The sequence below is a fragment of the Theobroma cacao genome, chromosome 8 (genome assembly GCF_000208745.1).
Source record: "Theobroma cacao cultivar B97-61/B2 chromosome 8, Criollo_cocoa_genome_V2, whole genome shotgun sequence".
Taxonomy (NCBI): domain Eukaryota; kingdom Viridiplantae; phylum Streptophyta; class Magnoliopsida; order Malvales; family Malvaceae; genus Theobroma; species Theobroma cacao.
Genome location: NC_030857.1, coordinates 19233344 through 19245293, shown reverse-complemented (window position 1 = coordinate 19245293; position 11950 = coordinate 19233344). Strand labels below are relative to the sequence as shown.

The 11950-nt window shown below is 32.8% G+C and overlaps 1 protein-coding gene across 1 annotated transcript in view; it reads right to left on the bottom strand.

Annotated features, from left to right (window-relative positions):
• The window catches only part of LOC18593141 (embryogenesis-associated protein EMB8), a gene marked incomplete at its 5' end in the record, with an annotated part of 19529 nt that continues 10629 nt past the window's right edge, over window positions 3051–11950 (bottom strand). Inside the window, 7 exon segments of the mRNA XM_018125544.1 lie at window positions 3051–3715; window positions 3938–4004; window positions 4418–4501; window positions 4587–4717; window positions 4798–4854; window positions 5886–5934; window positions 6239–6324. Coding sequence (XP_017981033.1) covers window positions 3179–3715; window positions 3938–4004; window positions 4418–4501; window positions 4587–4717; window positions 4798–4854; window positions 5886–5934; window positions 6239–6324 — 1011 coding nt within the window.

Below are 11950 nucleotides of genomic sequence, written 5' to 3'. Positions count from 1 at the left end.
ATAAGGATAATAATTCTTCTCAGAGACAATTTATTGCACTTAAAGATAGGAGAGGAAAGTTCTATTATATTCTACAACCTGAATCTGGTATAAAAAAGAAGCCACGTTTGTCTTTCTTTGCTTTGATTCCTTACAATGGAAAAGGTCATTTTCTTACCAAAAACATTTGTCCTTAAGCTATCAAACGGCAGATTCACATCTTTGTTAGATATGGTATGAGTCATTCTTTCGTGTGCAAATCATCATCATTGTTGTCTAGCAAAACCCAAGTGGGTAATGGGTTATGGTATGGCCCCCAACAAATCCTTTTCGGTTTGAAATTTTCTTCCATTTAGCATTACCTTGGATTTTGTCAAAAGAAAAAGATCAGAGACTGAATAATAACCGGTTGACAGCAATTAATGCATAATGAAAAGTAGAATTTATCTCTAAATCGAGGGGCTGCTTATGGTTCAATATAATGGCAAAAAGCAGAATATGCTTGATATTGACTCTATTACACGGACTTAATCGGCAACTTGAGACACAAAAGCATTGGAAAGGTGGATTTCGGTTAGACTTGATAATTTTGTATAAGAAGACATCAGGGTAAGTTGCTTGGGTATAAGTTAATTGTGTTGACATGATTGATATATGAAAATTTCATGTCTTAAATGTGTCAAATATGCTTAGCCAGTTTAAAACTCATCTAAGACACATTTCATCATGAATTATGTTATCGTCTATCCATATAACATGTGATTTGTTAACTATCCGTCTAAGATGTGACCTGTTTACTATCCATTTAATTAATTGCGTAAATGTGTCTAGTTGATACGTTTATGACTTGTTTAATTAAATCCCCATATATATAGTTTCTTTTAATATAGTTGATGATGGCAGTGGTAGATTTCATTATACTAAATGGATATTAATGTTTCATTGTAATTGTTTTTATGATTATTAATTTCAAATTTGAATAATAAAATTTTATTTCATTTGTAATTGTATATATTTTAATTTAATCACCTTAATCGTTTGAAATGATTATAAATCATATCGTATCATATAAAATTTCATAAATATATTAAATGTATTGCGTCGTATTACACGTTTAATTAATGTATACATATTCGTATCTTGACATATATATATAATTAGTGTCGTGTCCGAGTTTATTCGTATAACTGTTAATATCCTATATTTATATGATACGATTAAGATACCCGAATACAAATTATCAAGTCTAATTTTAAATTTTCAGGTTTCCAAAGAGATGTAAATAGAGAATAAAGACTCAAAACTTGATCAACAGGAAATACTTTACGAAAAGAAAACAGAAGAAATTCATGAATCAATTATCACATTTTCTCTCTATGATTTGAGAGAACTGATTATGGATATAGAATTCATTCATGAAACATTAAGACAATGCTTAAAATATATATCATCATCCTTAGTTTAATGCCCCCGTTTGGTAGGGAGGATGTAAAGGACAAAATGCAAAAAAAAAAAAAAAATCAAAGATTGAGAGAGGCAAAATAGTAAATGTGGTTATGAAACTTAATCATTACATTAGAAATTTTTTTATCCTTCGTGCCTACCAAAAAGAAAAGTGAAACAAGGAAAAGAAGGTGGCTAGGAGTTAGCCTATCATTCAACCTATGCAAACTTATGCCAATGGTTGAGGCCCTTTTAACTTGATGGGTTAAATGAAGTTTAATCTAATAAATTGTTGCTTTTATTTGAAAAGACTCCTACTTTCCCAATGACTAAGCACAGTTTGGTATTTTCTAATGCTGTAAAAGGCGTTTATATATATTTATAATTTTTATACTGTTAATAAACTACATTTAGCCACCTCTTGGAAATTACCATTTATTACTAAATATTTTTAAAAATTTTTATGATATGTCAAATTATGATTTACCAACAAAGTATTCAAGTACTTCTCAATAAATAAATAAATAAATATATACTTAAATAAAGTATATAAGTATAAAAAGAAATAAAACTTCATGAACATCCAAGTACACATTTGAAAATTTAAAAGGTAAAAAAAATCGTCCAACAGTAATCACTACACTTCAGTTTTGAAGACCTTTAATCCCTATATTTTGATTTCCAATTGCAATAAAGGAAAACTGATAGAGCATTAATATAACCCTTTGCTGTTGAAGAGGTTGACAAACTTAATAAGTTGATCACATTATGCAATATTATTTTATCTATTATGAATCAGTTCTAAACAGATACCTTTACATGACAAGAGTTACATATTTATATCTCCCATAGCTTAGGCTTAAGGTTTAATATAGGAGAAGATTGTGTCCACAGTACTGAATGTTTTTACTCATTATCAATTAGTTTTCAGTTAGATATGCTTTAGGTGGATATTGAGTTGAAATCTCTGTGTTTTATGCAAACAGCATTGACATACAGTTGGGTATGTTGCACTCACAGCAGAGAAAAGACAAGAAAACTAGTAGGTGGGATGAGTAACCAAAGGAACTTTATTGGTGATTTGCATAAGGAATGTGCTAAAGCTGATTCACAGAATTGACTCTATACATAAATCCAAAAAAAAAAAAAAGGGTCATCATCATACTTTCCTCTTCATCATAATTAACTTTAGTTGGTGATTTTTCATTAAACAAAAGTTTTATGCATGCTGTGATTATATATATGTTGTTTGTTTGATGTAGGTGAACAAAGGATAGATATATATAGTCATTTCAAAGCAATTTACATAGTATATTAAATACCATTAAAAGGGTGATTTCAACTATGAGGACAAGTAAAGTGGTTGCAGTGTCAAATCTAGGGGAAGGGAGGCTGGGTTTATGGAATAAGAGAGGGCTGCCTTCCCCTGTGTAGCTCATGTCCAATGGATGAAAAACAACTGTGGAATCAAAACATTAACCACTCAACCATCAATCAATGGTGTGGAAAGTTTATCCCCAGGTTTTGTGACATCAATTACAGAGAAAATATATGATATAATAGAGATTGCCTCATCAATAGCCTTAATGTTATTTCTAGGCAAAAAGCTAGTTTAACAAGGTTTTTCATGTTGTTCAGTATTTAGTTCACAATTGCCATCAGAAAACAGATATTTTCAGCAGGCAGCCATGCACATTTTTAGAATTGAATAATGACACATTAAACATATACAAAATACGACACTAGCAGCAGTAGTTTACCTTCTACGCAAAGCTGCAGGTGAAACGTTTCTGAGTTTCTTCCTGGAAAAAATGCGGAAAGCTGAACCTACTAATGGCCAACTTGTAATAATGGCAATGTAAGCCAGCAACCACATTGAATTTCTGTTTTGACGGGAAAGATCATTCAAACATCTTTTCACATGAGCAATCACATCAAAAGAATTGACGCCCTGCAAGTTTGAAGATTGTCCAGAAACTTGAGCAGCACCGGGCACAAAATCAGACATTGCTTCAGCTAGATGCTCATTCTCTTCTGATGCTGAAACCATTTTATCAGCACTTGGCACAACATCAGACATCGTTTCAGTCAGGTGCTTGTTCTGTTCTGATGCTGAAATCATTTTATCACACTCTTGGTTATGAATCTTCCTTAATCCAGCTAAGTCTTCAACTATGTTATTTCTTATATGCTCATTACCAACTGCAGCCACCATTCCATTTTCTGTAACATTTACATATGGACCCTCATCGATTGATGATCCCAATGAAAGCTGCAAGTCAGAATTCTCTGTCTGCAAATGCATCAAAACAAAAAGTATCAACTAACAGATATAGGTTTAAATATTGCATTAAATTTAAAAAGAGTATAAGATTACAATTGATAGATCTGAAATTTTGTTTAAAAACTTTATTGCTCCAGACAGAAAGAGTTTGCAACAAGAACTTCACACGCCTCCAAGCAATGTGCCATTAATTTGATAGGTAAACTTAAAGGCAATGAACGTGAAGCAAACCTTCTGGAGATGCAGATGTGGACTAGAGTGTAGGAGACTAAGAAATTCATTAGTAGCCCTTACCCACCTGAATAATAAAAGGAAAAAGAAAGTATGTGTGTTAAAACATATTGATAACATCTTTGACACTTCAAATATTTTGGTAACTACTATCACATAAATAGGAAATGACTTAAGCAGGTGACCATATAGGCTATCAATCACAAGCTAACCATAAGATCAGTTTGAAAGTAGTGAGATTAAAATTTGACGCTCACAGGATCACGATGGATTCTGCACACTCTCATTTTTGGTGAATTAGGTGCCGTAGCTGACAACAACAATCAAATAATAAAGCATAAACAAAATGGCCAGTTGGACTGCTTGGAACTATACAAATTTCCTGAAATTCTTTTATCAATGGAATGGCTGACTTATAGCATCAACAGATGTTAGAAACATATTATACTGGTGATGCACTAATGTGAAGCTATGAAATACCACAGGCTAGATGCAGTTATTCCCTCAAAAAATGCAAGATGTCCTCCATGTTGTGGGGTGGCCAATACGATATTTTTATTTGCCCTGTTAAAGACAGAGTTACCAGACTGCACAAAATAACATATAAACTCAAAGAAAGTATTCAGTAGCATAATTATAGGAGCTCCACCTGCATTCATCCCAAGGAATGGCTTCCCTGGTACAGACAGGATCATCTAGAGCACTGATACAGAGCAATGGTACTGAAACATTTTGCACATAGGAAGAGCTGCTACAATGCCTATAGTATGTATCTACAGTCTGAGAGACAATATGATACTTTTTGTAACTCATAAAAATAACAGCAAAGAAGTAAGTATGGATAAATTTTCAGATAGTACCTCAAATTTTCCCACAAGGCATTTAGCGAAGTTGTCAAAATCTCGAACAGAACGTGACTTTTGAAGGCCAAGAGGATAACCAAAAAACAGCATAAGTTAAAAGGAAGAGGAGACTAATGAAAAGGAATGACACTTATGCTCAAGATACAGATTGCATGAAAATGTCAGTTCTCTTGGAGTTCCGGTAGAGTTGCCAACAAGAGAAAGGGGGCAACAATCATGAATATGTTGTACTAGCAACAAAACGAACATTGCAAGTATGAAAAGAAAGGGAACAGAGATGATTCCAAGGCACCAAATAAGTTAAATGCATGCACTTGAGGTTCAAAGCTCGGGTCCAAACTCCCCTCCAGGTCACAGAAGTGAAACTCCAGTGACCCTCCATGCAGACCTTATTCATGGAAATTTATAAGTGTAAGCACAATAAAAAATTTTCCAGGCTGTTTTCCTATTTTGGTGCAACATTCATAACAGCAATGAAAGGTGAATATTCCTCAAAGAATTAATGCTTCTATTTACAATCTTTATATCTTGAGGAAGAGGGGGCAAAGAAAAGATAACTGATGAAAACTGTTAATACAGAAATTTTCCGTAGCTCATTGCATATATACTTCTTTCCTGCTGCAGAAATTTCTCATCTATGATCATAGAAGCAGAAAAGGTAGCGAGGGAGAAAACGCTTCAGAAAGTTCATGAAGCTTGCGGAAAATTTTTTTATTTGTAGTTATGACCTATGTCTTCCATTTAGGGAACAAAAGATGGTAAGCATCCATGTCTACAAATTACTACATGTAATCATGCTCAATGTTTTCATGTGAAAATTATCCAGGACAGGCCTGGAAGAAGCAAGGGATAAGAACACTTACTATAAATCAATCTCTTTTATAGTTAATTTTCCCAAGATGAAAGCAAAATGAGGAAAGTTTTTTCTAAAACATAAGGTGGTCAATTACTAGATAAATGATGGTTGATTATTGCAGTATGAGAAACTACAGAACAGCATGATTTTCTTTCAGATCTATTATTCTTTCTACACTAATGCAATATCCCCAAGAAGAGATGGTCCTTGCATTGAAGAAGAAACTAACCTTTTTTATGCCTTCCCAATTAGCTAGCCGAGAATAACGAGGCTCATGCCTGCAATAAACATTATCAACTCCAGAAAATTGATAATGAAAATTTATTAATTACTTTATTACTGGAAAATCATCAGCAACACCTCCCTGGTCCCCCCAAAACAGGTATTTTAGGTGCTCTTAAGTTTCAAAGGCCAAATGAATTGTTACAAAAATCAGTTACTAGGTACATCATTACTGAGGCATCTCTCTTTATGCCTCTGAAAATAAACAAAAAGGTTTCGACATTGTTGAGTTTCAGATACCAAGAACCTGTACATATAGGCTTCACATCTAACAATTTATTTGAAAAATGTAGGACTTACAGTTTTGCATAACCTTGAAGGCCAATTGTAAGGGCTCTATCATATAACTTCTGCACCAGCCTGCGGCATATAAACCTGTCACCAATCTGCAAAAGATATAAAATTAAAAACACAAAAAAAAAAAAGAGTAGACATTAAAATGAAGAACAATTGCAGATTCAAATGTATGATGGCATGTCCTGCTCAATGTCAAAAAAGTTGTAACTTGATGTGGCTAAGGCAAATAAAATGTGATAACTCAGGTAACTTTGAACACCAGGCCCTGCATAAGAAGTATTTATCAACATAAATCTATTTTTACACATCATAATATCTACTTGTAATAATTAGGTAATGCAAATGAGTGGAAAGTGCAGAATGTCACGGGAGATGGGTGAGAGTTAATTCAAGAGCTAATGTTGTTATTTGGCAGGTGCCAGGGCTAGAATTCACCCACAGAAATGATTAACATAAATAGTCAGATTCTGTCGATTTTGATTGCCAAGGCTAGAAAAATTAGTTTTCACTTCCAGCTTAGTGTACATCAGTTCAACCTGACCAAAATGATTGTTTTCTGTTTTTGTGGATTTCTAGTTAATTATTATTGTAGCTTTGAATCTCTAGATAATTTGATTATACTTTAGGGCCGAGGATTAATATACTTAATCGATTGCATATATATCTATAATATATATAAAAGTAGGATAACTGATTGGATCAATTGGTTGATACCTGTCATTCTCAATTGAATTAATTTTTTTTTGTACACCTTATGTCAAAAGTACGTTTTTTGCTTTTTTTTTTTACTTTTATTTATTACATAAACAATGTTAGAAATTGAGCTCTGTCTGCACATGACATGGCTGTTTGTGCCTATGTGTTTTAAAGCAAAGAAGAACATCATCTGCTAAAAGTGGTGTCTAATTAGTTTTATTTTATGTTTTGTTTTTTGAATTTTATTAGTAATTAGTGGCTCTGAAAAACAGACCATGTTCAGTGTTATGCATAGGTTGGTAGTTGCTTGGTATTAGCCAAGTAGTGGAAAGTGGATTCATATCACTCTTTTATTATTGGTCCATGTTCTTTACAGTTTTATGTTACTGCTCTTGGTAACTGAATTGACTTCTTATAGAAGTTAAAAATGAATGAGAGATTATATCAGTGTGTTTCTCATCTTTCTCTCAGACTCGATTTTTTCTATCTATCTCTATTGGTTTCCTTCTTGAGATAAAATTATTATTTCCTTAAAACACCAAATTTAACATGGTATCAAAGCTTTCTCAGTGATCTTAAGGGACCAACCAGTGTTGAAAACCAGTACTTTGAAAAGAAAATCTCGAGTAAAATGTTTCTCTTCTCAATTAGCTTTTTTCAATTGAGTTCTCTCATGGCATCTTTTAACTTCAACACCACTGCTCCTCTAGTGTTCCCAAGCGAGAACTTTGCCATATGGGCTATCAAAATGAAAGCCTATCTCAGGGCTTTCGACCTATGGGATATTGTGGAAATAGGAGGTGAACCTCCTGAATTGAGACAGCAGAACCCAACCACAGCCTAGTTGAAACAGTATAGTGAAGAAGTCGCAAAGAGATTTAAGGCGTTATCATGTATTCACTTTGCTGTTTCTGACACAATCTTTACCAGAATCATGGCATGTGAGACAGCTAAGGAGGCTTGGGACAGATTAAAGGAGGAATTTCATGGCAGGGATAGGACTAGGCAAATTCAAGTGCTTAATCTGCTTAGAGAATTTGAACTGTTGAGAATGAAGGATGATGAGAGTGTCAAAGATTATACAGACAAGGTTATGAAGCTTGTGAACCAGTTAAGACTGTTAGGCGAGAATCTATTTGAGTGAAGGATTGTGCATAAAATCCTTGTGAGCCTGTCAGAGAAATTTGAAGCCAAAATTTCTTCTCTGAAGGACTCAAAGGATATCTCACAACTCTCGGTTACTGAGCTAGCTAATACTCTTCAAGCCCAAGAGCAAAGAAGAGCTCTCAGGCAAGAAAAGTCGATTGAAGGAGCACTAATGGCAAGAGTGATTGGTCATGATAGGAAAAATGATCGTGACAAAAATGATAAAAAGAAGAAAGGGTTTCTTCCATGTTCCTACTGTAAGAAGAAAAATCATTTAGAGAAATTTTGTTGGTTTAGACCCGACGTTAAGTGCAGATCCTGCAACCAAATAGGCCATGTGGAAAAAGTTTGTAAGGATAAAGACACTCGAAAATATGAGATAGCTACAGTGGTGGAACAACAAGAAGAAGAGAACGAGCTTCTGTTTATGGTGAGGAAATGTGATGACTCAGAAAGAGCACATACTTGGCTCATTGACAGTGCCTACTCCAATCATATAATAGGGGAGGAAGAAAATTTCATCAACTTGGACAAGAGTTACAAGTCCCAAGTTGAGATTGGAAATGGTGATTATTTGAAGATTGAAGGAATTAGCACGGTAGGAGTTCAAACTTTGACTGGCATCAAATCAATTGCAGATGTGATGTATGCTCTAAAGGTAAATCCAAACCTCCTCAGTGTAGGGCAATTAGTAGATAGTAATTATATTTTACTGTTTAAAGATAGATGTTGCAAAATTTCTGATGCTAATGGCAATGAGTTGTTTACTGTGGAAACGCAAAACAACTGTTTCCCTATGAACTGGATGAAAGTAAAGCAATAGGCATACAAATGTCTATCCACCAATGCAAAACTGAAGTATAGAAGGCTTGATCGTGTGAATCATGACTCATTAAGTCTCATGGCAACCTCAAATATGGTGGAAGGATTGTCAAGAGTTATCAAACTAGAAAAGATTTGTGGAACTTGTCAATTTTGCAAGCAAAGCATGACATCATTTCCAAAAATGAGCAATTGGAAAGCAAATAAACAACTTATCCATTCAAATGTTCGGGGCCTTATGGAAATTGCATCACTCAATGAAAGTCTATATTTCCCACGGTTCATAAATGACTTAACCAGAAATTATCCAATGCAGTATGGTAGTACCAAACATATCAAAGTCAGATTTCATGCAATTAGAGAAACTTAGAAGGATGAAGAAATCATTGTGAATTATTGCAGCACTGACGAACAGCTGCCGAATATTTTCGGTAAAGGATTGAACAAAGAAAAATTCCTGACTCTGAGATTGAAGCTAGACATTTGCAAGACAGACCTCAAGGAGGTGTGCTAGAAATTGAGCTTTGTCTGCACATGACATGGTTGTTTGTCCTAATGTGTTTTAAAGCAAGGAAGAAGATCATGTGCTAAAAGTGGTGTCTAATTAGTTTTATTTTATGTTGTGTATTTTGAATTTTATTAGTAATTAGTGGCTCTGGAAAAGCGACCATGTTTTGTATTATGCATAGGTTGGCAGTTACTTGGTATTAGCCAAGTAGTGGAGAGTGTGTTCATTCACTCTTTTATTATTGGTCCATGTTCTTTACAGTTTGATGTTAATACTCTTTGTAACTGAATTGACTTCTTATAAAAGTTGAAAATGAATGAAAGATTGTATTAATGTGTTTCTCATCTTTCTCCCAGACTCAATTTTTTCTCTCTAGCTCTACTGGTTTCCTTCTTGAGATAAAATTATTATTTCCTTAAAATACCAAAATTTAACAAAAAATACTTAAAAACAATAATTTCTAACTTTTAATGCTTAGAGAATAGATTTATTTAATATTTATCAATTACAATTTAATATTATTTTTTATCTGTACCCTCTTATTCTATAAGAACTTAAATCCATAGTATTTAGATATCTCTTTTATAAATAAATGTTTAAATTTTAATAAATATCCATCCAATTCATTGAACAAAATAAAAAAGTCAAAAAGGTCTACTTATTTCTTAATATACATAGCACACAGTCATCATTGAATAAACAAATCAATTGAATTTGACAACCTTTAGCCAATCATTTTGTACAAAAAAAACAGATACTACTAGAAATTAGTATTATTTTATATTGATAGGATCTTTACATTATACTGTTACTTTACATTCTACAGCTGTTTATCTTAATTTGCCAAAGTCCAGGTTATATACTTTTTGATTTCTTAATATTTTATTATACATCTAACAATCTTTGATAGGATTATTGTCTTCTTCGGATAAGTACTGTTTTATACCCATATATGTAGGTGCAGATTTCTAGTAATGGAAACCAGAACAAATAACTATCTTTAATTAATACTAGTTTATCTTTTTCTCTACCAATAAGAACCATACATTGATGTAGTTCAATAATACAATATAGCACAACAACAGAAACCAAAAAAATGAAAACAAATGTATATGGCAAAAGGAAAAGCAAACTGTCACCATAGTTAGACAAATCAGACAGTTGTGTAGTAGTTTATATTCCCTTAACATTTTGCTAAGTATAAGTCTTGCATCTAGAAAGTTGATATACATCATCTAACAAATATGGAAACCTTCAAATCACAAATGTTATTCATTTTGTTTGAGTAATATATTTTTAATGAAAAAAAATTATTGAATGTTTAACAAGATTATTATCTTCTTTGGTTAAGTACTGTTTTAAAACCATATATTTAGAAGCAACTTTTAGTGAGTGAAACCAAAGCACATAACTATCTTCAATTAATACCAATTTATCTTTTCCTCTACCAGTAAGAACCATACATTCATGCAGTTTAATAATACAATATAGTACAACAACAAAAACCAAGGAAATGGAACCAATGTATAAGGCAAAAGGAAAAGCAAACTGTCACTATAGTTAGACATATCTGACAATTGTGTAACAGTTGATATTCCTTTAACATTTTGATAAGTACAAGTCTTGCATCTAGAAAGATGATATACATCATCTAACAAAAATGAAAAACGTTTAAAACACAAATGTTATTCATTTTGTTTAAGTAATATATTTTTAATGGAAAAAAATTACTGGATGTTTAACAGGATTATTATCTTCTTTGGTTAACTACGTTTTTAAAATCATATATTTAGGAGCAACTTTTAGTGATTGAAACCATAGCAAATAACTATTTTCAATTAATACCAGTTTATCTTTTCGTTTACTAGCAAAAATCATATATTTATGCAGTTGACTAATACAATATTGCTTCCCCTACAAACTCTTTTGAAAGTACCAAATTGAAGTCCACTCCCACATAATCTATATTTCCTGTGATCTTTTTCGTAGCGTAGCTACGAGCACCATCTTAGTATTTATAAAGGCAATTCCACTATTATCAATACAAACCAAAACAAAGAAATGCATGAAGACACATATTATGCATACACATGCTCACAAACCTTTATTATGCTGGTGTCACAAATAGTTGCGTAATTTTTGACCACCATGAAAGGCACAACACTTGTGTTCACCATCTCTGTGAGACCTTGTCAAGCTCAATTAAAAGACGGTATTGTACTGAGTGGTACAACTAAGTTAAATCGAGCATTGAACTAGTTCAAATAGAAATTTTAAGAGGAATTTGAAAATTTTAAAACCCATAGAATGGTTTAGAATAGTGATTTGGAGTTCAAGGTCCAGTTTGGAGTCCATCAGAAAAATTGATCAATTAGGGACAAAATGATCATTTTACCATTTGATGATAAAATGGAGATTTTTAGCCAAGATTTGATCACATTTGACCAAGAATAATTATATGAGATATAATTATGATTATTGGAGTATAAAATGATGTTTAGCAGTGAAAAATTGTGATTCTCGGTATTTTTGGAGCACAAGGG